General features: G+C 52.7%; 3 protein-coding genes across 12 annotated transcripts in view; 2 read left to right on the top strand and 1 right to left on the bottom strand.

Annotated features, from left to right (window-relative positions):
• Positions 1-5,252: 5,252 nt before the first annotated feature.
• The window catches only part of SYS1 (SYS1 golgi trafficking protein), a 41,535-nt gene continuing 19,782 nt past the window's right edge, over positions 5,253-27,005 (top strand). The window contains exons 1-3 of one of the 2 annotated variants that reach the window (XM_008274764.4): positions 5,253-5,414; positions 6,713-6,780; positions 7,957-9,137. In XM_008274764.4, the coding sequence (XP_008272986.1) occupies positions 5,253-5,414; positions 6,713-6,780; positions 7,957-8,197 (471 nt within the window). In that variant the 3' untranslated portion in view covers positions 8,198-9,137. Of the gene's footprint in view, positions 5,415-6,712; positions 6,781-7,956; positions 9,138-27,005 lie in introns of those variants that run through there. The other variant, XM_008274763.4, reaches the window with a different exon arrangement.
• DBNDD2 (dysbindin domain containing 2) overlaps positions 5,343-27,005 on the top strand; it is a 44,655-nt gene continuing 22,992 nt past the window's right edge. The window contains exons 1-2 of the mRNA XM_008274759.4: positions 5,343-5,414; positions 6,713-6,780. Coding sequence (XP_008272981.2) covers positions 6,768-6,780 — 13 coding nt within the window. The 5' untranslated portion in view covers positions 5,343-5,414; positions 6,713-6,767. The remainder of the gene's footprint in view (positions 5,415-6,712; positions 6,781-27,005) is intronic.
• Positions 8,382-26,978, bottom strand: TP53TG5 (TP53 target 5). Of its 9 annotated transcripts, none has more exons than XR_011379856.1 (7): positions 16,122-26,978; positions 15,783-15,857; positions 15,453-15,583; positions 13,468-13,978; positions 11,579-12,876; positions 11,182-11,362; positions 8,382-10,969 (listed from the first exon to the last, which is right to left on the bottom strand). XR_011379856.1 is itself a non-coding variant. In XM_051844998.2 (5 exons), exons 1-5 carry the CDS (start codon positions 16,206-16,208, stop codon positions 12,868-12,870), a joined length of 813 nt encoding a protein of 270 aa, XP_051700958.2. In that variant the 5' UTR covers positions 16,209-26,978; the 3' UTR covers positions 8,382-12,867. The 9 variants fall into 9 exon arrangements, 1 of the variants encoding a protein (XP_051700958.2); XR_011379857.1 differs by having other exon boundaries at positions 8,382-11,362; positions 11,579-11,911; positions 12,294-12,876; XR_011379858.1 differs by having other exon boundaries at positions 8,382-11,362; positions 11,579-11,781; positions 12,294-12,876.

Genomic DNA, 27,005 nt, shown 5'->3' with positions numbered 1-27,005 from the left:
AGCACACTTGGGGTTAAGACAACCCCTAGGGGCCAGTGCCGTGGCTCACTTGGCTAATCTTCCACCTGTGGCGCCGGCATCCCATATGGGCGCTGGTTCTAGTCCCAGTTGCTCCTCTTCCAGTCCAGCTCTCTGCTGTGGCCCGGGAGGGCAGTAGAGGATGGCCCAGGTGCTTGGGGTCCTGCACCCACATGGGTAGACCAGGAGGAGGCACCTGGCTCCTGGCTTCGGATCAGCGCAGTGCCAGCCATAGTGGCAATTTGGGGAGTGAACCAACGGAAAGGAAGACCTTTCTCTCTGTCTCTCTCACTATCTATAACTCTACTTGTCAAATTAAAAAAAAAAAAAAAAACACACCTGGGCACCATTCTTTTTTTTTTTTTTTTTTTTTTAAAGGCAGAGTGACAGAGAGAGAATGGAGACACAGAGAGATCTTCCATGCCTGCAATGGCTGGGGCTGGGTCAGGCCAAAACCGGGAGACTGGAACTCCACCCAGGTGTGCAATGTGGGTGCCAGGGCCACAAGGACGTGGGCCATCCTCCACTGCCTTCCCAAGCACATCAGCAGGGAGCAGACTGGGAAGCAGAGCAGCCAAGACTTGAACCAGCGCTCCGATGTAGGATGCCTGCACTGCAAACAGCAGCTTAGCCCCTGCACCCCAGCATCGGCCCCCTGGTGCCCATTTTATAGAAGAGGAAATCAAGTCCTGCCCAGAGAGATGGAATACTTCCTCTCAAGGTCACCCTACAAGACAGGAGAGCCAGGACTCAAGTCTAAGCAAGTCCCCAAACCCAGGAATCCATGCAAGGACATTTCTCAAGGATTTATGGGGGTGGGGTCAGAAATCGAGCCCAGTGGGCGTTGTCCTTACATGCCCACAATGGGGGCTTAGTGTGGGAATGACGAAAGGGATCAAGTGACCGCAGGCACTCCCCTCCCCGCCACTGGGAGGACAGTTTGTCCCAGCTGGTAACTGTTGGTCACTCTGCCCCTGACCTAAAGTTGAACATTTCATTCATAATTTGGGAACCACAGACTTGGCAGTGTGGGAAAGGCCTGTGGAGACAGGCTATTCTAGTCCAACCCCCTCATATGACAGATGGAAAAAAAAAACAAACCCTGGAGCCCAACAAGAGCTGTGGATATGCCAAGGTCACAGCGGTTTTCTGTTAGAGAGTTTGTTCTGGGGTCAACGACGGATCACGTTCTGCAGTTACCAAAGGTGGTCACACCTCTGACTCACTTAGCGAGTTCTTTAAATACACACATGTCTGCACGCTGCTCTTGGAAATTTAGATTTTGCAACAAAGCCTGAGAATCTGAATGTGTAACGTGCTTCTCAGATGATTCAGAAGGCACAGGGCCATGAGCTGCGTTTAGAAATCAGAGTCCAGTGCCCCACTTTGATTTTATAGATTGGGATTCCTGGGATCCAGCAAAAGGCTAGCCCAGGGCCTGCAGCGGGGCAGTGGGACTGTCCTAGATCCCTGGTCTCGACCAGGCTGCCCACAGTCAAATTTTGGAAACGGGCCCAGGAGATCGGCACAGGGTGCTGCTGTGGTTTTCCCCCAGTTTTGGTTTCCTTCTCGGATCTGAATTAAGACGCACGACGGTGCCTGCTTCCGGGGCCCGGCAAGGCAGGCATCCAAGAGCCCGGCTTCTGAAGGGAAAGGCAAACAGCAGGAAGCTCCGTCGCCTGCCCAGCGGGGGTTTTCCCAGAGGAGAGGGCCCGCTCCAGGGGTGACGTCAGACAGCAGCAATTCAGCTGGCCCTGCTGTGGTAAGCTACCTGGGTGCTTCCGTTTCCGGAGAACGGGTAGGCAGAGCCTTCCTTGTGGAGGAGGTGGGGGTGGAGTGGGCCCAGCTGTGCTGTGAAGGGGCAGACCGACTCCAGGAAAGGCCACACATTCCAGCTCCGGGCGGGAAGACAGCACCAGCACTTTTCCTAAACCTCTCCCACCTCTGCCTGGTCCCTCGCCCCGGGGTGACCTGAGCTCAGAGATCCACTGCTGCTTTTCCACTTTCCACTACTGCACCATCTGACTGCCTCGCTGTCCCTGTCTCTCTCCTTCATTCTCCCTCCCTCCCCCACTTCCTCCCTTCCATCTTTGATTTGGTGTTGGGAGTCAGTTGCCTGGGTTTGCATTCCTGTGAGCTCTCTGACCTGGGCAGAGTCACGGCCCCTTCCTGAGCACGAATCTCATCACCTGTAAAAAAGAAGGACAATGGGAGCCGGCGCTGTGGCACAGCGGGTAAAGCTGCCACCTGCAACTCTGGCATCCCATATGGGCGCCGGTTCGAGTCCTGGCTGCTCCACTTCTGATCCAGCTCTCTGCTAATGTACCTGGGAAAGCAGTGGGGAGATGGCCCAAGTCTTGGAAGCTCCTGGCTCCTGGCTTCAGACTATCCCAGCTCTGGACTTTGAGGCCATTTGGGGAGTGAACCAGCAGATGGAAAATCTCTCTCTCTTCCTCTGTAACTCTGCCTTTAAATAAGTAAATAAATAAATCTTAAAAAATAAAAAGGGGATGAGAATCGACTGCACATTTTCTTCCCAAACTGTACTTTATATGTTGTATGTGTACATGGGTGCAAATTGTTGAAGTCTATGCTTAGCATGGAGTTGATCCTCTGTATATAAAGTCATACTAAAAATGAACCATAATGAAGAAGGAGATGGGAGAGGGAGAGGGAGGTGGTATGGGAGCTGGGGGGGCATGGGGGAATCATAGATTCCTAAAGTTGTATCCATAAAAAATGCATTCATTAAATGAAAACTAAAAAAGGGGGGGGGACAGTAGCTACCTCCTTAGATTGTGAGGGTTAAACAAGATCATGTAGGCACTTAATACACAGAAGATGCTTTCTCACAAACACTCGGTCATGTGGGTAACCAGTGGACCAGAGGAATCTGAATATATGTTTTTCTGAGTTGCACTGAGATGACTAAAAGATGGTTGAGCTGGAAAGCACCTCGGAAGTCTTAGGCCTTAATAACTCCCACACTGCAGCCCGGAGAGAACTGCTTACAGTATTTCCAAACGATAAGGGAAATCACTTAGCACTCAGTAAAGCCTCAAGTTGCTTTACTTTTGTCTGGAATTGTATCAACTCAAGGTGATACCAAGGCTGTCACACGCTGTTCAGGAATTCTGATTGGTGATGGCATGAGTCTTTGATAGCTTTTTTTTAATGGGAAAATAATTGGTGGAGGGTAGATTAAATGTTGGAAAACGTTAATCGTCTCCAACTCCTCGTTTCATAAACAGAGAAGCTGAGGTTTAAAGGAGGAAGTGGCTTTCTGGTCCCACAACTACTAAGTGGTGGACCTGGCTCCAGGATCTCTCTCCTTTCCACTCCAGAGAGGGCCGCCCTAGGATTAATGAAGCTGAGGGGCTCCGGTGGCTGGGGCAGGAATACAGTGAGTCATCGGGGGCTGGCGCTGTGGCATAGCGGGTAAAGCCGCCACCTGCAGTGCCGCCATCCTATAGGGGCGCCAGTTCGAGTCCTGGCTGCTCCACTTCTGATCCAGCTCTCTGCTATAGCCTGGGAAAGCAGTAGAAGATGGCCCAAGTGCTTGGGCCCCTGCACCTGCATGGGAGACCTGGAAGAAGCTCTTGGCTCTTAGCTTTGGATCGGCATAGCTCTGGCCATTGTGGCCAATTGGGGGGTGAACCAGCAGATGGAAGACTCCTCTCTCGCTCTCTCTCTCTGTCTCTCCTCTCTCTGTGTAACTCTGACTTTCAAATAAGAAATTAAAAAAAAATGAGTCATCAGCTTGCTGTTGCCCTTTCTCTGTTCTTGACTCATTCGGGAAATATTTGCTCACTGCCCACGATTCAGACTTGGGGGCAAGGGCAGAGATAAAATGGTATGGCATCAGGCAGTGCTAGAAGTGACTTCAGAGTGATTGGATCCCTGCCTCATAAACACCCCTCATCCTGACCGAGGGCAGGGACCGTCTCACGTGTACATGTCCTATAGTTCCTGGGACCCAGTAGGCACCAAATCAATCATGCAGTGTTGGATACACCTGGATTCTTTTCTTTTTTCTTAAAGTAAGTCCTTATTGTTTAAAGATCTTATTTATTTGAGAGGTAGAGTTATAGAGCGAAGGAGAGACACAGAACGAGGTCTTCCGTCTGCTGGTTCACTCCCCAAATGGCCACAACGGCTGGAGCTGTGCCGACCCGAAGCCAGGAGCCAGGAGCTTCTTCTAGGCACCCACGTGGGTGCAGGGGCCCAAGGACTTGGGCCATTTTCCACTGCTTTCCCAGGCCACAGCAGAAAGCTGGATTGGAAGTGGAGCAGCCCGGATACTGACAGGCGCCCATCTGGGATGCAGGGACCCGGGCGGAGGCCCAGCACCTGCATTCTAACCCTGCCTTTGCCAGTAAGCACAGGTCCTCGGGACAGCACCCTGCTTCCTTCCCGCGTCCCCAGTGCTATCATCCATGTAACGGGAACAGTGGCAAACCGCAGGTGGAAGAGCTTTCAGTCTCAAGTTATCCCAGACTCTAACCACAAGAAGCAAACTTTGGGAACCGAGGCTGAAAATAAAGCCCATGTTCATTCCCTCGTGGATTCCCCAACGTCATCCCCTCGGCCTCGGCCGCCCTCCTCGTTTTCAAGATTGTCCTCTAGGGGGCACGCAAGCTCCGCGGCTCTCGTTCCTCACTTCCGTTCGCCGTCACTCTTCGTGGTGCGCATGCGCACCACCCGTTCCGCGCAGCCCTTTCACTCCAGGGGGTTTGGCCAAAGGTTGCACCCATTACGCCTGCGCAAGGTCAGCCCCGCCCCTCCGCCGCTGTCCCCGGAAACGCTTCCTCCCACGCAGCCGCGGCGGCCCCTCGGGTAGCCGGAGCTTTGCCTCTCTAGGCCTGCGAGGCCTCTCCTCCATGGTCCTGTCTGTCAGCTCGGTGCCGGGAGCCTGCGGCTGAGGCCGGGCCACTCTCGGACGCGTCGATCTTCGAGTCCGTCGCCGGTGAGTGGAGCCCAGAGGAGCTGGTGGACGGGCCGGGGGCCGAGCAGCCGGGGTGAGTAGGATTTCCCTTCACTCTGGGAAGGGGTCTGTCCGCCCCGCCCTCCCCCCTGCTTCTGGGGTGGGCTCGCCCCCGGGGTCCCGGCCCCTCCTCCGGGGCCGGCTGGCTGAGGCCCGCCCCGTGTCTCCGCAGGTGCGGGGGCGGCCGGGGGCCCCATGGCGAGGCGGCGCTGACCGAGGCCTGGGCGGCGACCCGGCCCCGCGGGCGGGCATGGCGGGCCAGTTCCGCAGCTACGTGTGGGACCCGTTGCTGATCCTGTCGCAGATCGTCCTCATGCAGACGGTGTACTACGGCTCGCTGGGCCTGTGGCTGGCGCTGGTGGACGGGCTCGTGCGAAGCAGCCCTTCGCTGGACCAGATGTTCGACGCCGAGGTAGGGTCTCCGGGCAGACGCGGGTGGGGGTCTCAGCCTGTCGGAGTCGAATTTGTGGTCCGGCGCCGCTGGGCCCTGGGCTCCGCCACCTGCTTCGCTGAGTGACCCCCGGGAAGGGGTCTGAGCCCTGGCTGTCCCGCTTGGTAGCAGAGCGAGAAGCTGGTCAGGCGTGGATCCAGGCGACACTGCCGCATCTGCTTCCTGAGACCGGGGGTAGTGGCTTGGCTTCGCTGAGCTCAGTTCCTCCGGGGCCGTGCTGGCGGGAGGGAGAGGTGGATCGTGGCCTTTGGGGGTCAGGCGGGCCCCTGTGTCAGCTTCACTTACTGACCCGTGACCTGGGACAGGTGGCCTCACCTCTGTGCGCCCTGTTCGCTGTCTGCAGCTTTTCGGACTGGAGGCGCGAGAGCTTGCCGGGTCGGAGAGGCAGCTATGGTGCGTGGTGAGGGGCCCAGCTCCGGGAGCCAGGAGCCCTCGCTTCTGCCGCTCTCCCCTTGGTAGCCCTCGGGCACATTGTCATCCCAAAGAGATGAGAGTGAGAAGCTGACCGTGGCTTTGCTGGGCTTTTGTGAGGATAGCGCGGGATCATGGCTCAGCAGAGGCCTGTCTCTGTAAGCTGGAAGTGTGGGCAGATGTTTGGTTCTGGGTCGTGTTGCGTCAGGGGTGGTAGATTGCAGCCTCCCCGGGTGCCTAGTCGCTTCTTAGGAGCTTCTGTCCTGAGGAGGGCGCGTGGGGGCCCTGGGCTTTGTTGAAGAGCCGTCTGCTGCACAGAGTCCCAGGCTAGAGGTGAGGACACCTTTCCCTAGAGCAGGAGGTGGGAAAGATTTTCGGCTACAGCCACTCAGCTCTGCGTCCACGGCCAGTGTGTGAGTGAGCAGGTGCGAATGTGTTTCGGTCAAACCTTATTTGCAGTAATGGGTGCCTGGCCTGTGGGGCCGTGGTTTTCTGAAGTCTGTTCTAGACCTGTCTCTTGCTGTTTGTTTACTGTGTCACTTTGGGTGACAACTTCTCTGAGCTTTTATGCCCTTCCCTGTGAAAGGAGACCCCTGATCTGTCCACCTGCTGTGAGGATGGAGTAAGACACCGTAACGGATGTGTGTGGAAGCACCTTGTGAGAATCGGGCTGCTGGACAGCCCAAGAGAGGTGTTGTCTTGCGTGCCGTGAGAGGTGTTGTCTTGCGTGCCCCGAGAGGTGTCTTGCGTGCCCTTGCTTACAAGGCCCGCTGGGATCCTGGAGCCCGGGGCTCTCTGGGGCTCTCAAGGGCCGTCTCCAGTGTCTTTCCGTTTGTGATTCTCCTCAGATCCTGGGCTTTTCCACCCCTCCAGGCCGGCTCTCCATGATGTCCTTCATCCTGAATGCCCTCACCTGGTGAGTATCACCAGTTTTGCTCCCAGCTTTTGGGGTCTCAGCACTAGGACGAGCTCCCTCAGTGTGCACAGGAGACAGACTGGCACGTGTTCCCGGGGAGCGGTGGGCTGAGTGGGTGGCAGAGGCTGATTCCGGGCCTGGCTCTCTCCTGGGCTCCTTCTTTGCTGTTTTGACTTAGCTGGAAACTTCTAAGGTCACCGTGTGTGCTGCCGGCAGGACAGCTCCCACGTGAGCTGCCTTCTCTGCTCTGGAGCAGGTAGAGGAGAGGACTAGGAATCAGGAGGAAGGTTTCCATTTTGGTCTGGGTGTCATTGACGGGCCAAGTTATTTCCCTCCCCTCTGGGTCTGCGACTCCGCATCTGGACACAGAGGGTGGACTGGGGACCTCTAGGGCTACTGTCCACCGTCGCCTGTCTCTTGAGAGAGGGGCTTTAGCATGGGCGAACGAGATCTCAGGCTCCAGAGGCAAACTTACGTGGCTTTGAGTCTCCGCTTTCCTGTCTTGTCTAGCGACTGGGCAGGCTCATCTGCCTAAGCCCAGGTTCCTCGTCACCAAAAGGGGCAGATAGTCACTTCTGTCGGAGCTGTGAGGCTTTAGTGCGTTACTGCACAGGAAGTACTGAAAACAGTGCCTCATCCTTACTGCGGAGTTTGAAAACTGCTGGGCTGACTTGGACCTAAATTTACCTCCCAGATGTGTTCTGAGTGGCTTACACAGGTATTCGCCCAAGCTTAGTGTTCAAAACATTTTTGTTCAATTGAAAGTATATTTTATATAAAAATCCAGGTTGCTGGCTAATCTTGAATAATGGGAAGATAGATTGATTTCAAGCCAAACTTCTAGCATGATACGATTTGCCTAGGTACAAGTTAGCTGTTGTTTCCACTTTAGACAGAACATGTTTGCTTTCAGGGTGCTGCAGTCCCCACCAAGCCCTAGGATCCCCCCCAAGTGACAGTTGCCATTAAGCATCAAGCTTATGCTTTCATTTTCTGCTGTTCCTTTTGACTCACTTTTGATAGCACCTGCCAGGTTCCTCTAGGCGTCTGATAGTGTCACCCTTATCTGCTTCTCTTGTGACCACGATGTTCTTATGCTAAGTGTCCCCACCCCCAAGTAGCCTCATCTCAGGCCAGGACGACCCATGGCCACTCGCTGCTGTCCTTTCCCCACAGCGCCCTGGGCTTGCTGCACTTCATCCGGCGAGGGAAGCAGTGTCTGGACTTCACGGTCACTGTCCATTTCTTTCACCTCCTGGGCTGCTGGTTCTACAGCTCCCGGTTCCCCTCGGCACTGAGCTGGTGGCTGGTGCAGGCTGTGTGCATTGCGCTCATGGCTGTCATCGGGGAGTACCTGTGCATGCGGACGGAGCTCAAGGAGATACCCCTCAACTCAGCCCCTAAATCCAATGTCTAGGAGCAGGCCGTGTGGACAGCCCTGCTGGGACACCTTGAGGCGCTCAGACCCTCCGGGTGAGGTCCAGCCCAGGTCTCAGAAGATCCCTGGAAATGTGAAGTTGTGGGTGTGAGAGAGGTGTGAGGCCCCGGCACGAAGGCAGGGAGCAGTGAGGATCAGAGCCGCACGAATGGCCTCCATCTACGGAGCCGTGGTGTCTGGGAGGTCAGGAAGGGGACCTCCCGGAGGATCACAGCAGAATTGAAACCGTGTCACTCTTGAGCCATCATACCTGTCACCAGCCTGTTGTTCTAAAACGAGAACCGACAAAGCAAGGATATCTGATTGGAGCAAACCACTCTTCTAGTCGTGTGTCTCAGCTCCCCGGAGAGCTGCTGCCTTGGCCTCGCTGCTGAGCCACAGGGACCGTGCCGGAGAAGCCCTTGGTCTCTGGATCTACAGCTGCGGAGAGATGGAGGCGCAGCGCACGAGGCCGCTGTGGGGAGAGCATCGCTGACAGAGGCATCGCGCACAAGGAGAACGCACAGCCTGTGACCTGTTACACGCACGCGTGTGTGTGCCCACGAACCCATGACCGACTTCCTTCCAGTTCCCTCCACCGAGTCCCCGCCCTGGTCCCAGCTCTCAACGTGGCAGCCCAAAGGACCCCAGGAAAAGTCCCAGCATCGCTCCCAGTCTAACTCTCATGAGGCGTCCCTGCCAGCCCCCACTGGCGCTGTGTTCCGGCAGGAGTTCCATTTTCTTGCCTGATTGGAATTCTGCGGTGAGAAGGGTGTGATCCGTTGCCCAGAGCCAAGCAGCCCAGCCTTCCAGCCTGGGCCACACTGATAATGCTGACGGAGATAGGAATTTGCTGCTAAGATTTTTCTTTGGGACAGAGTTTCCTCTGTGAGGGGCTTGTGGCTGGCCTTCCTGTGTACATAAATGCAGTATTTTCCACGGTTCTACCTTTACTTTGTAATGCCATGGTTGGGGCTGAGAGAAACACAGCCAGCAAGGGAGCCATCAAGAACTGTAGGCTTCTCCTGTCCTGGGCCCCATCTGATTCAGATGCTAAGGGCAGGGACCCCCTTGTATCCCAACCCCTCTCCCTGCAGGTGCCTCTGCCCTGCCTCAGGTGAGCCACCGTGAGCCTTGGGATTCCATCTGGCTCCCTGTGGTTTCTGGTCTAGGTGGTTCTGCGTTGAAACCATCAGCATTGCTCTTTGGTTTTCTGGAGCTTGCCCAAGAAGCTGTCCGTTTTTGGCTTCAGTGTGAGGAGTGGGCCCTCCTGGGAAGTCTTTGTAGGCTCCTGGCTCTCAGTCCTGCAGAGCAGGGGCCTGAGGCTGGGGCTGACCAGGTGAAAGGTTAAAAAGTGAAGCGCCTGGGCAGACTGGGACAGCGCTGGGTGAGGCGCCTCGGTCACTCAGCGTGGTCTGGGACCTGATCCCGGCTGACGGGTCCGGGAGCTAAGACCAGCTGGGGTGACTTGGCCTTGGGTGCTGGGTCCCCCCGACCCCCGGCCACTGTACACTGCACAGATGGGTGACTGGTGTCACTCTGAAAGGCATCAGGACCACGTGTGGCTGCTGCCCTGTGACCAGCTGCGGCTGAAACCCCTCTTTGGGATTTTCCTCAAGGGCTTGTGCCCACCTCTCTGTGTGTCTTATGCAGTGACAAATCTCTGTCTCTTGAGTGCTAATTTTTTTTTTTTGGAAACCACCAAAAAGGGGAGCCAATTTTTAAACAAGTAACATAGCGACTGACCTGACACTTGGGGCTAAAAATGCATGCCCATCGTGGGCTGCTTATGATTTCCCTGTACAATAAGGGCAGTTTCTAGAGGTGAGTCCCGGGGAGGATGGCAAGGACAGTGACACGTCCTGTCATTTTATTAACAAATGACATCTGTCAATAAGTATCGGCAGTGGCTAGGGGCTCTACGTCTGCTCTGTCCCGCGGTCATCACAGCCTTCCGAAGTCGGGAGCTGCACCTTCTGTGTGTTGCGGGTCAGGAAGCTGTAAGGGGCTTACCCAGAGCTGCCTGTGTGGAGCTGGCAGGCCCAGGGTTTGTGCTCTGGTAGCGATACCAATAAGCTCATCCTGAAGGGGTCCTTAGTTAAGTTTTCGATGATTAAGCAGCCCGTCGGACCTCAGGTCTTCTCATCCTGCTGCACTTGTTTGGTTTGAAATACCAAAGATGAATAGTGCTTTATAAAGTTACTGTGTTTCCAAGAAAAACTGTTAGTACATGAAATATGTCTAGACTTCCTAGCGACTGTAGGAATGAAGAAAAATCTTTATTTCCTAAGGACGAAGGGTGGTGCCTGCAGCAGGAAGTTGCTGCAGCCTCCAGCTAAGTGGGCGTAGCTTTTGACTTCCTGGGGTCTGAAGTCTGGCCCTCCCTCCACCCCATCCTCACGTGAACCCTGTGAACCCTGCGACTGCTGCGTAGCTGGTGTTCAGGGTGGCTTACAACCCTGAAGGAGGAGGAGAAAGGGGTCCCTGGCAAAGAGCAACTCTGACTCTTGGCTCCGTCTAGGCAGCTCTGTCCAAATCCGGAGCACATGGGGGCCACATGGCAGCCAGCAGACGTTGGGGGTCCCCTCAGTCCGGGAGGGCTGGTAACCCAAGCACGTTCCCCTGGAAGCTGTTTCGTGGGCTCCTTCCTCGGTGACCCCCGGCCAGGGCGGCTTGCCTCTGGCGGCCCCCGAGCGGAGCCTGTGCACAGGTGTGGAACACTCCCTGCTACCTGCAGCCCAGAAGCCACCGACTTGGGTCAGGAGCGGCCGTCTGTGGAGAGTAAAAACCAAGGTCTTGGGACTTTTCCGTAGGAAAGCAGTAAAGGGAGGTGAGCAAGCACGGGGGCCAGGGAGCTGAAGGTTTGAGGTCTGGCCTGCCACTTCCGGAGCGCAGGGCTGAGTCCCGGGGTCCCCAGTATCTGCTGTGAGAACCTGGGTGAGCTGCTCCAGCTCCCCTGTCTAAAGATGTCCCGTGTGAAGCACCTAGCACACTTCCTGGCCTGTAGGCCGTGATCCAGAACTTGGCTGCTGCCTCTGCCGCTGCTCCCCGTCCTCTGAGCCGTGGCGTCTTCTAATGTGAGGTCGCCGGGAGGTCGCCGGGGGTCTGGGTGGTTGGTATGGAGCCCCTGTCTGCTCTCACCACAGCTGACTCCTGCGTCTTCCCCTGTAACCCAGTGAGGTCAGGATTTTACTGAGCCCGGAAGAGGGGCCTCAGGTTGGAGGGACTGAACAAGGGGAGAAGAGGGGTGGAGGGCCCCCAGTTGTGCCAATCTGGCCACAGCTCACCCATTCCAGCCTCCACGCGGGGCTCCGGTGAAAACTAGTGCAGCCCACACCCCCAAAGAGTGATTTTTGTTGGGAATGCAATGCCCTGACTCACGGCCCAGTGAGGATCGAAGTCCAGGCAAAGCCGACGGGACAGAAGTGCTTGAGAAAGAAGGCAGAGGCACACTTCTGTTCTGAGCTTGATGGGGTGGATGGTGCCCAGCAGGCAAAGCCACGTGGAGGCCACTCAGGGTGTGGGCCAGAGGCCACGCTGGGCAGGGGCAGGTGGAGGTGGAAGTGGAGGTCACGGGACAGAGACTGTGGGAAAGTGGGCGTGCGCTCTAGGCTGGAGCATGTGGTGGAGGGCGAGCACAGCACATACCGCAGGCTGGTGCCGGAGCTTACAGGTGGGGAGGTGGGGGGCACGCAGCAGAGGCGCCGGCAGAGGCTGAGGAGGAGTGCGGCTTAGAGCAGTCCCCATGCCGAGGCTGGGCCAGCCGGCAATGCCCAGTGTCAGTGCCCAGTGCTCAAGCGGAGGCCCGCCCTGTGTTCTCCCTGTCTCCTAGACTGGGCACTGCCTGACTTCCCTCCCGGAAGGCCGTGGCCCCTCGCTGACTCTGACAGCGCTGCTCTCCGAAGCCGCCCACCCTGCAGACTGCCTCTGCAGAGTGTGGAGAACTACACTTCCTCCAGATAAAGGGTTTCCTCTCCCGACTGCTGCTCAGGGCCCTGTGGCTCTTACAGAGGGTGACCCCGATCTAATGGGGTCCCAGGGCTCGGGTGAGGGTGGATACCCATTACCAGGCCCCGCCTGGCCCTGTGTGTCTGACCTGTGACTCAGGCCGTGCACCTGTGGAGGCCTGGATGACACCTGTTTGACAGCAGGGGCGCTGATAACATCGGCACCATGCTGATGCACACTCGTTCCGCCGGGTTCTGCCGGCCTGAGAGCTCTGGGCAGCCTCTCCTCGCCGCCTTGTTCTTTTGTTGGGACAGTGGAATGGGGAGCGGCAGACCCCAGTTGGAGTTCTTGCCCCTGTCTCTTCCTGGACAAGCGAGCCTGGGCAAGGCGCTGTGCATGTCCTTGGCTCGCTGAGCCGTCCTGAGGCACCTTGCGCCCCCTCCGCTGACCTCACAGAGGAAAATGCAGAGCCGGTGGGGGAGGGGTGCAGCTCGCAGGGGACGGGAGTGGGGCGAGGCTGAAGTCCTGGCCCGCACGCTTCCTCCCCTGCTACGTCCTTCCCAGCCCCGGGACAGACAGGTAGAGCTCACAGCAGTGTTGTGCAGTGCCCTGTGGGAGATTTTATTTGCAGACGGGAGACTTGTCCTGCCCCTCCCTCCCGTGCAGCCGAAGGCGGGCGAGATCTCCACCCTCTCACACCTCGCTCTGGCGCCCGCGCTGGATCACACCACCTGCGTGCAGAGACCTCAGTGTTAGGCGCTAAGGCCGCCTCCAGGGGGCGCTGTTGGCCGGCGAGAGGAGCTGGTTTTGCTGAAGGGGACTGCCGAGCCAGCCACCCTCTTCCTTTCACGGACACGCAGTGCTCCCACGGTGGGGCTGGAGTATTTCTAATTTTTTTTTTTTCTCACAGTAAATCTTATTTGAGGCATGCATGAGTCCAATATACATGGAGAACAGATTTGGTCCAAGGGGGTGGAATGCCTCAAAGCCCCAGTTGGCACTTCCCCACTCGCAGGTTTAGTTATTCCTAAACTCGTTTGCTTAACCTCTGGCTGTGAGAGTCAGAGGCGGGGCAGTTCTGGTTCCTCTGAAGCCATGAGACAATCCACCTGGGAACCCACACTTCCAGGGCCCCTCCTCCCCTAGAGCCCCTAGTGGCATCCAGAGGGGCCTCATGGCCTTGGTCAGTGGCTTCTCCCTCCCTCTGGGCCCGAAGGTGGGACCTCCCAGCACTGCCTGCCACAGCGCTGCAGAACTCCGGATGTCGAACCCCACGACTTCAGGGCCTGCACCTCCCGCTGGCCCGGCAGTGGCACACCCACCTTGCGCGGATGGCCCCTGGGGTGCTCAAGTGATGCCGAGCAGAAGCGGGTGCAGCAGCGCTTGACCCAGCGCAGAGTGGAGGCCCTGCACATGACCCGGGGCCCTGGCAGGCGGATCCGTGTGGGCAGCCCCTCAAACCAGTCGCCCTGGTCGGCTGCACCCAGCTGCCTCGTCTCCTCCCAGGGAGTTCCGTGGTAGGTCTTGATTAAGTTGGCTTGGGGGCCCCCAGCGGGTAGTTGCGTCCCCCAGGCACCAGGGTTGGGGCCGTGGCCCCTGGATGTCCTTGGGGCCTCAGGCTCCGCCTGCCCTTCCTTCCATGTCACTGCTGCAGGTGACCCCTCTTCCGTGCTCTTCGTCTCTGGTGCCACCTCAGACTCCCACTCTGGGGGCTTTGTCTCCTGAGATTCCGCGCTGGACTCGAATTGCTTGGACTCCAGATTCTTGTCGAGGCACGTAGCTGCCTGGAGCTCTTCAGTATTTTGTTTTTCTGTGTTGCTGACTTTGTTGTCCCTGGAAGGGAGAGGACAGGTGGTCAGTGGAGGAGGACAGAGGCCCTGGTCCTCCTGCCCAGGCCTGAGATCGCGGCTTTGCAGCCAGCTCGGGGAGCCTATTAGGATAGCGAGAGAGGGCCTGAAAAGAAAGTTCTCTAGTGCCCGGCAGTGGGGGGTGGGCTAAGTAGTGGCAGAGAGATGTGAGAGGTTGGGCAGGTGACAGGTGTGACCCACTGTAAGGACACATAGGAATATGAGGGAGGCTTCAAAAAGTTATGGAGAGATAGAATTATAAGGTAATGCAGGCTTTCCTGTGAGTTTGAAGTGCTCTGTGTATGGTCCACGTCTGCGCCTAGGTTAGGGGTCTGTCTCTCTGGAGTTCAGTTGAGAGAATGAACAGCCTAGTGTTGTTGTTTCAGATTGTGTTCCCAGGTATCACAGGTGCAATGCATGGGTGGTGGTGGGGGGTGGGGGCAGGACGAGGGCAGGACACCACCCCTCCTCAGTATGGTTGGAGCTTGGGGGTACACATTTGAGAGAAGTTCCACTGATCTAAAAAAAAAAAAAAAGTTGGAAAGCCTTGGGACTATGTGATCCAGTCCTTTGGCTCCATCTTTCTGGGCTGCCAAATCAGAGAGGTGGAGTAAGCGGAGACATTGCATGCTGGAAGGAGACAGCCCCTAAGGGCGTCTGATCAGTTGCGGAAGCGCAATGGCTGCACTGCCCTGGCTGTGTGAGGAGGGCGAGGCCTTGGGCTCAGGATAACAGCAGTGCTGCTGCCGCCCGCTGCTCACAACACTTCTGCAAGGCAGGCGGCAGTGGCGCTGCAGGGCGGCTGATGGAGCGCGGGCTTTTGGGGTCAGCCGGATGGGCTCAGATTCTGCTTCTACCCCTTACCGCCTGTGCAACAGGGCAAGAACTCAGACTGTTAGAGCTTTTGTTTCATTGTCTGTAAGACTGGGATTGTCCTGTCTACCCAACAGGATTGTGGTGAAGAACGAAATCACGAGGTGCATGTTTGCAAAGTGTGTAAAGCACAGGAGGTGGCATTGAGCAGGTGCCCAGCGAACGGTAGCTTTCTGACTGTTCTGGTGGGAACTCCCATTCTGATGGGACTTGGCGAGATGGCCTCGTCCTCAGATTTCAGGGGCCAGTCTGCAGGTGCGTCTCTGTTGTGACAGTTTGGGAGGGAGAGGGAGAGGACTGAGCCCCCTCGGTGCCCGATTGTGGGCTGGCCCATAGTTGGATGATTATGACCATTGTTACGACCACAGCAGTGGCCTCGGATCCCAAGTCTGCCACGTAATAGTTCAGTTAACTGGGATAAGTCTCTTCACCCTTTGAGCCTTAGCCCCCATCAGTGGGAAGGTAGAGCTGACAAGTAACCTGCCCCTGTGAAGATCAAACCCCTTCTGTAAATCCCTTAGCCAGAGCTCTGTCCCTGGGAGACAGCTGTCGGAGTCCCCAGGGAGCGACAGGTGGGCCCGGCTCACCTGGAGGCGATGTGGAGGATCTTTGGAACGCTGAGCAGTGAATTCCAACACCTCTTGGCCAGGTTATGCAGCTCCAGGATCCGGTGATTTGAGCTCTTGAGTATCTTCAGGAGCGACAAGTTCCTTAACACCTGCCGGGGGTTGAGAAACCAGAAAAATAGAAGCTTCAGCTCTCCCGGGATAGTCTGCCAGGCCCCTCTCTGCCTCTGGCTCAACTCGGCTCCTGGCTGCACCTGCACACCCCTGCTGGGTCACGCAGCCTGGCACGCGGGAGCAGCGCTGTGTGGGCACATAGGCTCCCCGAGCTGGGGCCAAAGGGGGACGTCTCACCATTTTAAGTCGGTTCCGCTTGATTATTTTGTTGATAGGCTGTCTTATCTTGTCCTGCAGTTTCTCATCTTGTGTCTGCGGAACAGAGAGAGAGAGGGAGAGAGAGAGCGAGCGCACGCGCAGGCGCTAACACAGGAGGAATTCCCCAGTGCCTCCACTGCACCTCTCCCGTTGGCTGAGCACAGTTTGACCTCCTGTGACTGGGAGTTTGACACCTTGGTTTTGGGGCAGAGCTGGAGAGACCATTTTAACTCTCCCATTTCCCTTCACCCTTCCCTCTCTCTCCCCTGTCCTTGGTATGGATGGACTCTCTGTTTAGGCCCCTCGTAAGGGGCTCACCTCCCACCCCCCGTCGAGGGCTCTGGTCCAAAGTCCGACCTGGAAAACCACTCTACTCTGGGGCCTCTTCTTTGCTGGTGGGCTCATGCTGGGGCTGTGAGGCTCCAAGACAGATGGAGCAAGACTGTACCAAGTATATCGAGCACCCTGCCCCTCTCAGTACAGCCAGCACTCAGGCGGGGCATCGGATGTGACTGCTAGAGCTCCCAGGCCGGAGGGCTGTGACGTCACTGAAATGTGTGACAGGGCCAGGGTCGGAGGCTCAGAAGGAAATCCCCATCTGTGAGGACACACAGTAGGTGACAACAGCGGCACCTCAGCAGAGGTTGTCACAGCTCCCTGTGAGGTAAGCGGGGGCCCCCTGTTTTTCAATGAGAAAGCCAAGATTCAAAGAAGTTGAATAGTTTACTCAAGGTCACCTAGCTGGGTGATGGTGGAGCTGGACATCTAACAAAGGTTTGAAGCCAAGGCGTCCCTCACTGTGCTCATTGGTGTTACGTAGATTGATTGCATACCTGCTATAGTCCAGGTGTTTTTTTTTTTTCTTTTTTTTTTTAAGAAGATTTATTTATTTTAAAGGCAGAGTTACAGAATGAGAGAGAGAGAGAGAGATCGTCCATCCTCTGGCTCATTCCCCAAATGGCCTCAATGGCTAGAGCCGGAACAGTCTGAAGTCAGGAGCCAGGAGCTTCTTCTGGGTCCCCCACATGGTTGCAGGAGCCCAAGCCCTTGGGCCATCTTCCTCTGCTTTCTCAGGCACATTAGCAGGGAGCTGGATCGGAAGTAGAGCAGCCAGGACTCAAACTCGTGTCCATATTGGATGCCAACAGCGCCAGCTCCGCACCAGGTACTTTTCTAAGCATTGGGAGAAAATTCTCCCCTTGGGGAGCTTACAGTCTAGTGGAGGGGAGACAAAGCCATGTGCCTTATTGTTGAACAGCTGGCTCTCTGGGATGAAGTGTGTACATGTGGGCGTGCAAGTGCTGTACATCTTATAGACATCTACAAATAATAAAACTCCACAATGCTCTTTACTGTAAATTTTATTATCCAATTCATATAGTATGATTTTCTTGAATTTTTCCCTCCTATCCATGGCTTCCAACCTGTGGTTTTAATGGATAAACAAATGTAGCATATACCAACAGGAATGTTGGTATCTCATTTACATTAAAAAGTAAGAAACAAAACAGTCAAGGTGTTGGAATTTTACTCATTCCTCAGCGACCTGATGGAGTTCCTGCTGAACTGGATCATAGGTTTTGGATATCGGAAGTATATTTTCTCAGGTTTGTGTGTGTGTGTGTGTGTGTGTGCTTTACAATGTCATGGCCATAGACTACATGTGTTTACATTTCATCTGCATTTATTAACGTTTCTTCTATTAGTTCTTAAGCCTAGACATGGCTAAGTGGATTTCTAATGTAAAGAGCCAGATAGTAAATACGTTAGACTTTGCAGGCCATAAGGCCACCACAAAACACGCCAATCACCAGAGTTCAGAGAAAAGTTTATTGTCGGGTTGGGGGAACCCGATGGGCCCCGGGGAGAGGACGAGAGAGTAAGAGAGTGTACGAGAGAGAGAGATCAAGAGAGAGCGTGTGCTCCGGAACAGGTCCTGGTAAACCTTGGTAGGGATGTGGGCAGGGAAGTAGGAGCTACACATCCCATTGTGGGGGTGGGAGAGGGAACACTGGTGGCTGGGCCATCTGGTCACCTGGCTTCCAGCAATGGCGGAGGGTCTAGAGCCTAGGATGGTGTCTGGGGCATAGATGGCACCACAGATAAGACTGCGCTATTTTACTAACCCAGGCCACATAGTTCTACTATTCATCTGTGTCATTGTAGTGTGAAAGCAGGTACAGGTAACAGGTAAATGAATGGGCAATGGCAGTGTGGCAATAAAACTTTATTTACAAAAATAGTTGGTGGGCTGGATTTCATCCATGGCCAACCAAGGGTACAGGCAGTCAACAAAACAATAAATTAAACCCAGTTTGTCACAATTATTTGTTTCTTTGATGTGAATACTCCTACCACAGCAGATTTCAGCCACGGAGTTGATGTCACCAAACTCAGAGTTGGGTAGAAATGCACAAGAGCTACCCTAGCCCTAGCGCTAGCCCTAACCCTAGCCCTAGCCCTAGCCCTAGCCCTAGCCCTAGCCCTAGCCCTAGCCCTAACCCTAGCCCTAACCCTAGCCCTAACCCTAGCCCTAGCCCTAGCCCTAACCCTAACCCTAACCCTAGCCCTAGCCCTACCCCCACCCCCAGCCCAAGCCCTAGCCCCAGCCCTAACCCTAGCCCTAGCCCTAGCCCTAGCCCTAGCCCCAGCCCTAGCCCTAGCCCTAACCCTAGCCCTAGCCCTAGCCCTAGCCCTAACCCTAACCCTAACCCTAGCCCTAGCCCTAACCCTAACCCTAACCCTAGCCCTAGCCCTAGCCCTAGCCATAACCCTAGCCCTAGCCCTACCCCTAGCCCTAGCCCTAGCCCTAACCCTAACCCTAACCCATGCCTTTATAGTCTATATTTCTCCTGTACAGATAAGCAGATATAAAGAATCTCAAGAAGATACAGTTAGTAAAAGGTAACAAAAAATTTAGAAAGTGATAAGTTTGAACATTTTCATCTTTGTTTTTAATATTCAGTTGTAAATTTCTTTAAAAATTTCTACAGGCCTTTTTTTCCCCCCAAGATTTATTTATTTATTTGGAAGAGTTGCACAGAGAGAGGAGAGGCAGAGAGAAAGTCTTCCATCTGCTGGTTCACTCCTCAATTGGCCACAACAACTGGAGCTGAGAGCCGAAGCCAGGAGCCAGGAGCATCTCCCATGCAGGTGCAGGGGCCCAAGGACTTGGGCCATCTTCTACTGCTTTCCTAGGCCACAGCAGAGAGCTGGATTGGAAGGGGAACAGCTGGGACTTGAACTGGTATCCATATGAGATGCTGGCACTGCAGGTGGCAGCTTTACCACCACAGCACTGGCCCAATTGTAAATTTCACAAGTTAAGTTTTGGTGTTAAGCTGTGCTTCACAGTCGCTTTGGTGAGCCCTTGTGAGCGAGCTGCAGCACACCACCGCCAGCTCGGGTGGAAACTTCTTGGAGAAAAGACTACAGGGTGAAGTGGACAGGAAGGGCGCAGGCAGTGGGTCTGCCCTACAGAAGAAAGCATGGGCTAGAGGGCGTCCCAGTGGGTGGGGACGGAGCTTGGGAGGCTTTGCAGGGACGCTGGCTGCTCCAGAAGCCTGGCGCTCAGCTCTGCTTCCCTGCAGTCTGACGAGCTGGTGAAACGCAGCTGCTCAGGCACACCCCAGTCAGAATAGCAGCTGATACCCAGGCAGGCGTGGGCGCCACTGCACCCCACGCCGCACCTGGCAGGAGTGTGTGCGTGCACGGGGACTGCTCAGCTCCCGCTTTGAGGGTGCTGGACCAAGCCTATCCTGCAGAGCAGCTTCTCCCATGGAAATGTCTTCTATTATGAGAGTGAAAGCAATGGCTGTGGGGGCGGGGCGGGGGGTGGAGGCGGTGGGGCTGGGGAGTGGCTGTGACAGGTTAAATTGGCTCAGGGACCAAGAGGGTGATGGCGAGGGAAGACGTCAAAGATGCTCCTTTCCTTCTCTCCCTCCTGTCCTCTGCAGTACAGCTCGGCTTCTGCCTGCTCAGCGTCCCCTTCCTTAGCTGGCACAATTTCAGCTCTCATCAACTGGGTTCTGCTGGACCGAGACTGCTCGGAGGCCCTGGTGCCTGCAGCTACATCAGGGTCATCTGCATCTGCCACTCAGCCCCTGGGCGCCAAGGGCTGAGGACCCCGGTGTGCTAGGCTCCACAGACAGCAACACTGTAGGCAGAACACACTTCCCTTCAAGTTCACAGCCAAGGGGAGAGGTACCACTAGAATGTGGGCTCCTCGGGAGAAGAAGTTTTTGTTTTATTTATTAATAACCTCCCAGAGCCTAGAATAGTGCCTGGTGGATAACTGGTGTTTGATAAGGATTTTCTGGAAAGTGAATGATGAGGGTAATCAAGGCACAGAGGAGGAGCTCTTAACCCAGCTGGGGAGGCAGGGAAGCCTTCCTGGAGGTGGTGCTGAGGATGGAGGATGAGTGGCAATAGGCCAGGCAAAGATCTCTTGTGGTGGACAAGGAACTCCTCAAAGAGGGGGTGTAAAGAGTGGAAAGGGGCTGAGAGTGGCCAGGGTTGGCCCTGGAGACACTTCTTAGAGTGCGAAGAGCTTGGAACCAGGCTGAGGAGCAGGGAGTTTGTCCTAAGGATCTAGGGAGCTCTGGAAGGGCTCCGTCGACTGAGACAGGGAGGCTGGATTCTGTGCTGGGAGCCCGCTGGCTGCCCCTGCTATTCTCTTCTAGTCTGTACTTTTTTTTTTTTTTAATGTTTATGTATTTTTATAAGACATTCTCTCTCTCTCCTCTCTCTCTCTCAGCAGTTTTAGGCTCACAACAAAATTGAGTGGAAGGTTCAGAGATTTCCCATCTGATATTCCCCTGTCTCTGCATGGCCACTCCCCCTATTAACATCCCCGAGAGAGAGATGTATTTGTTACAACTGATGGACTTACACTGACGTATCATCATCACTCAGAGTCGACAGTTTGCCTTAGGATTCCCTCTTGGGGTCGTATATTCTGTGGGTTTGGACAATTGTACAGTGACGTATGTTCACCTTGTAGTATTTTCCAGAATAGCTTCACTGCCCTGTAAGCCCTGTGCTCCACCTGTTGAGGCCTCCGTCCTCACTAAGCCCTGGCAAGCACTGCTGCTCACTGCCTCCGTAGGTTTGCCTTTTCCAGAATGTCGTATAGTTGGAATGATGCACTATACAGCCTTTTGGAGTTGCTTTCTTTCTCCTAGTAATATACATTTAATTTTCCTCTATGTCTTTTCATAGCTTGATCACATATTTTTCTTAATACCGAATAGTATTCTGTTGTCGAGACTTAGATTTATCTGTTTGCCTACTAAATAATGTCTTGATTGATTCTACACTTTGGAAATTATGAATAAAGTTGCTATAAACATCTGTGTGCAATTTTTTGCAAGAACATAAATTTTCAACTCCTTTGGATAAATACCCAGGAGTGCTGTTGCTGCGTCATAGCATTCACTCTTCCTAAGTGGCTGTACCTAGTCCATACTTTTTGCCCCTCGCTTGCTTCCCTGCCTTCTGAAGCCGTGACCACCTAAGTAGATCACCCCTAAGGGGGCAGGGAGAGCCTCGCCACCAGACTTTGTACAGCAGGCATAGCCAACAAAGCAGTTTTTCCAAATCCAGTCTTGTTTGGTCCTTTCATTTACCAGCGGAAAACCAACACTCATGGGAAGAGAGACTTGGCCAGTGACACAGAGCTAGTAAGCCTTGTGGGCTAAATCCGAGACCCTTGAGTGAGAGACCTCCATTCTTTTTAACTGTTAAGTGCACATAACAAAATGTACCATCTTAACCATTTTTAAAATGTTTTAAGGAAGAAACACACACACATATGCACACACACGCACACATGCACACACACACGCACACGCACACACGCACACACACACATCGAGAAGGCTTGCTCCCATCTGCCTGTTCATTCTCCCATGCTTGCAGTGGTCAGGAGCTGAAATGTAATTTACGGCTCCCGTGTCAGTGGCAGGAACTCAATTACGTAAGCCACCACCAGCGTCTGCATTGGCAGGAAGCTGGATTCAGGAGCCAGGAATGAAACCCAGGTCCTCGAGATTTATTTATTTGAAAGAGTTACACAGAGGGAGTGAGGGAGAGAGAGAGAGAGAGAATTTCCCATCTGCTGCTCCACTCCCTAAATGGCTGCAATGACCAGGACTGGGCCAGGCTGAAGATAGGATTCTGGAATTCCATCCAGGTCTCCCACATGGGTGGCAGGGGCCCAAGTTCTTAGGCCATCTTCTGCTATTTTCCCAGGCAGATTAGCAGGGAGCTGGATTGGAAGTGGAGCAGCCAGTTCTTGAACCAGTGCCCATATGGGATGCCGGTGTGGCAGGCAGCCGTTTTAACCACTGCACCACAACACCGACCCCTCTAGAACTTTCTTCATCTTGTGAAACTGAAACTCTATACTCATTAAACAGTGATCCACTGTCTCTCTCTCCCTTCAGTCCCTGGCAACCACTATGCTGTGTTCTATGAATTTGACTACTCTAGGTACAGCATGTAAGTGGAATTGTAGAGTGCTTGTGTCTTAGTGACTGGCTTGTTTTACTTACATAGTGTCCTGAAACTTCATGCATGTTTTAGCAAATGCCAGAATTTCTTTTTTTTTAAAGATTTATTTATTTATTTATTTATTTGAAAGTCAGAGTTACACAGAGAGGAGAGAGAGAGAGAGAGAGAGAGAGAGAGAGAGAGAGAGGTCTTCCATCCGCTAGTTCACTCCCCAGTTGGCCGCAATGGCCGGAGCTGCGCTGATCCAAAGCCAGGAGCCAGGAGCCAGGAGCCAGGAGCCAGGAGCCAGGAGCCAGGAGCTTCTGGGTCTCTCATGTGGGCTCAGGGGCCATCTCTACTGCTTTCCCAGGCCATAGCAGAGAGCTGGATCGGAAGAGGAGCAGCCAGGACTAGAACTGGCACCCATATGGGATGTCGGCGCTTCAGGCCAGGACATTAACCTGCTGTGCCACAGCCCCGGCCCCCAGAATTTCTTCTTAAAGAATGAATGATATTCCATTGCATGGGTACCACATTTTGTCTATTCATTTATCAGTTGTTGGACAGTTGAGTTGTCTCTCTTTTGACTATTGTGAGTAAACTGCTGTGATTGTGAGTGTACAAATACCTCCAGACTGCTTTCAGTCCTCTTGTATATAATGAAGGGTCTTCAAAAAGTGAATGGGAAGTGTGTATTATGGAAGAGCTATGCAAGGGATCCAAAAAATGTTTGCACCAAAACAAACATTTTAATTGTTTTCCACAAGCTTTTTAAAGTATCCTTGTATACCAGCAGTGGAATTGCTGGACCACATGGTGATTCTATTTTAAAATTTAAAAAAAAAAAGATTTATTTATTTATTTGAAAACCTGAATTACAGAGAGGATCTTCCACTGGAGTTTTCCCCAAATGGCAGCAATGGCTGGGGCTGGGCCAGGCCAAAGCCAGGAACCTGGAACTCCACCGGGTCACCCATCTTCCACTGGTCTCCCAGGTTTACTAGCAGGGAGATGAATGGGAAGTAGAGCAGCTGAGATGTGGACTGGTGCCCATATGGCGGCGGCTTAACCCGCTGCATCACAGCGCTGGCCCCTACTTTTAATTTTGTGAGGACTAAGCATACTGTTTTCTGTAGTAGCTGTACGATTTTATATTCCCACCAGCAATGCACTTGATTCTAGTTTTTCTACATCCTCCCCAATGTTTGTTGTTTCTGTTTTTGTCTTTCTGCTTTTGTAGTAGCCATCCTAATGGATATGAGTTTCCATCTTTTGATTTGTGTGCTTCCTCCCATACTTTGCGCTTTAGTTCCTTCGCTCCTGTCTGTGATCTCATGTGTTCTACATATGGTAAAGTTAACACTTGTCAGTGTTCCCTCCTAGAAGCTGTGACAAAGGCGTACTGTTGCATAACCTCAACAATCGATATGTGGAATGGTTGCATAACTGCCCTGACTCCCCTAGAGCCGACTCTTTGTGGTTACAGCTTCCAGGCCTGGCGACAGCCGAGATGTTTGCAGTCCCTACAGCCGTGCCTTTTCCAGAGCAGCAGATAAATGGAACTGCACAGCCCGGAGCTTTTCAAATCTGGGTTTCCCTCACTTGAGAGTCACACGTGTCGAGAGTCAGTAGTTTGTCTCTGTTCATGGGTGACCAGCTTGCCCCTCTATAAACTGCCACTGTTTATCTACTTGTTAAGGGATATCTGGCCTAGACTCTTGGTTTTCAGTGATTATGGATCAAGTTAGTAAACACATTTGTGCAGATGTTTGTGGGAACACAGGTTTCTGTTTCACTTGGTTATACGGAGGAATGGAATTACTGGATTGTATGGTAATTGTATGTTTAACTTTATGAGAAATTGCCAGTTTCCCAAAGTGGCTGTGCTAGTTTATATTCCCACCAGCAATGGATGAGAGGTCTCGGTGCTCCACATGCTTGGTACCATCTGGTGTTGTTAAATTGTTTGGGCTTTTTTGATGTAGTTGTGCCTCGTGGAATTGTTAATTTGTCTTTCCTTAATGATTAGTAATGTTGAGCATATTTTCATGTGCTTATTTGCCACTTCTGTCTTGCTTAGTAAAGTGTACTCAATTCTTTTGCCCATTTTTAAGTTGGATTATTTTCGTATTATTGAGGATTGAGAGTTCTCTCCAAAGTCTAGTAGTTCCCTTTATCAGAGATTTGCAAGAATTTTCTTTCTTTTTTTTTTTTTTTTAAAGATTTATTTATTTATTTGAAAGACAGAATTTCACAGAGAGAGAAAGAGGGGAAGAGAGAGAGAGGTTCTCCATCCGATGGTTCACTTCCCAGTTGGCCACAATGGCTGGAGTTGCACCGATCCGAAGCCAGGAGTCAGGAGCCTCCTCCAGGTCTCCCGTGCGGGTGCAGGGTCCCAAGGACTTGAGCCATCTTTCACTGCCTTCCCAGGCCACAGCAGAGAGCTGGATTGGAAGTAGAGCAGCCGGGATGCGAACCGGCGCCCATATGGGATTGCCAGCGCTTCAGGCCAGGGCGTTAACCCACTGCACCACAGCACCGGCCCCATGCAAGTATTTTCTATTAGTCCGTGGTTTATCTTTTCATGAACTTAAGAACAGATTCTTAATTTTAATTTTTATGAAGTCCAATTTATCATTTTTCAAAAAGTAGACAATGCTTTTACATCTGAGGATATTTGTTAACCCAAAGATACTGAGTCTTACTCCTATGTTTTCTTCTAGACATTTTATAGTTTTAGGTTTTTTTTTAGATTCATGTATATAGTATAAGGTGTGAATTGAGGTTCTTTTTCAAATGATTATCCAATTATTCCAACACAATTTGTTAAAAAGAATGTCTTCTCTCCATTGGATGCTTTCGTGGTTTTTTCAAAAGTTGATGGACCACACTTGTGGATCCAATTCCATACTGTTTGTTCTATCTCATTGGTCTCTGTGTATCCTTTGCTAGTACTGTACTGTCTTGATTCCATTATAGTAAATCTCACAATCTGTTTTGATTAGTGTAGCTTTGTAGTAACACTTGAAATCAGTGAGTTCAACAACTTTTCTATTTTTTTTTAATCAAAATCCCTTTGACTATTGTATTTCCTCTGCTTTTCCTTGTAAATTTTACAATCAGCTTATTGATTTCTGCACAATATGCCTGTTAGGATTTTAACTCAGCCCCCTGGATTCTTCATCCTGGGGCATTGCTCCTTTTTTGCTCATATTTGCAGTTGTAGTTTTCTCAACCTGCTTTCTGCCAGTAGAATTTTGGGATTCAAAGGTCTCTTCTCACCTTGAAAATTTATTTTTTAAAATTATATATAATTTTAGATCCAAAGGAAGTTGCAAAAATAGTACAAAAAGACTCCCTGTATACTTCGCCTAGTTTCCCCCAATGATGACAACTTTCAAAACTATTTGAAATCGAGGAGATTGACCTCAATACAATACGCAGGGCTTGTTTAGATTTTACCAGTTTTAACCATTTGTGTGTGCGTGTGTGTGCTATCATCAAAAAGATCTCTTGTACCATCTACACTGTTTCTCTCTATCCCATCCATAATCCATGGAAATCACTGATTGTTCTCTATCTGTATACTTTTGTCATTTCAAGAATGCTATATGAATGGAATCACTCAGCATATGGTCTTTTGAAACTTGCTTCCCCACCCCCCAGCATAATGCTCGTAGGGTCCAGCTGTGGCAGGCATCAGTGGATGTTTGGGGTGAATGCTTGGCTTTGCAGTTAAGATGCCTGTATCCCATAGCACGTACCTGGGTCTGAGTCCCAGCACTGGCTCCTGGTTCCAGCTTTTTATAGACTCTTTATATTTTATAGACTCACAGAATATTTAAAAAAATAAACACCTACAGGTCCTGTGCATCTTTCCTTCCTTTACCCCAGTGGTAACATCTTAAATGCCTACAGCAGTGTCAGAGCCAAGTGTAGTCTCCCTTTGTGTCAGTCCACCTTGTTGTGTCTAATAATGTGTTCCTTTCTGCTGAGTAGTATTCCACGGTATGCGGGTACCTCAGTTTGTTTGCCATTTACCTACCGAAGAACATTGAAACTGTTTCCAGTTTAGGGCTGTTGGAAATAAAGCAGCTACTCACATCAGGTACAGGTTTGGGGAGATAGAGCTGTAGTTTCTCCAGAATAATTGCTAGGAGTATGATTGCTGGATCGTATGTCTATGTTTAGTTTTCCAAGAAACTGCCGAGCTCTTTTTTGGGGTGACTATATCATCTTACATTCCTTCCTGCCAGCATGTACGGGCTGTGGCTCTGCATTCTAACTGCTTCTGCTATGGTCACTAATTTTTATCTTTCTTTTAAAGGTACATAGTGATATTTCATCATAGCTTAAATTTGCATTTCCTTGGGCCGTCCCCACAGCTCAATAGCCTAATCCTCTGCCTGTGGCGCCGGCACCCCAGGTTCTAGTCCCGGTCGGGGCGCCGGATTCTGTCCCGGTTGCCCCTCTTCCAGGCCAGCTCTCTGCTGTGGCCAGGGAGTGCAGTGGAGGATGGCCCAAGTGCTTGGGCCCTGCACCCTCATGGGAGACCAGGAGAAGCACCTGGCTCCTGGCTTTGGATCAGTGCGGTGTGCCGGCCGTGGCGGCCATTGGGGGGAAGACCTTTCTCTCTGTCTCTCTCTCTCACTGTCTAACTCTGCCTGTCCAAAAAAAAAAAAAAAGAAATTTGTGTTTCCCTAATAGCTA

This window comes from Oryctolagus cuniculus, chromosome 11 (genome assembly GCF_964237555.1).
Source record: "Oryctolagus cuniculus chromosome 11, mOryCun1.1, whole genome shotgun sequence".
Classification (NCBI taxonomy): Eukaryota; Metazoa; Chordata; class Mammalia; order Lagomorpha; family Leporidae; genus Oryctolagus; species Oryctolagus cuniculus.
The sequence above is the reverse complement of the archived record's forward strand: the minus strand, read 5'-3'. Positions and strand labels throughout refer to the sequence as shown.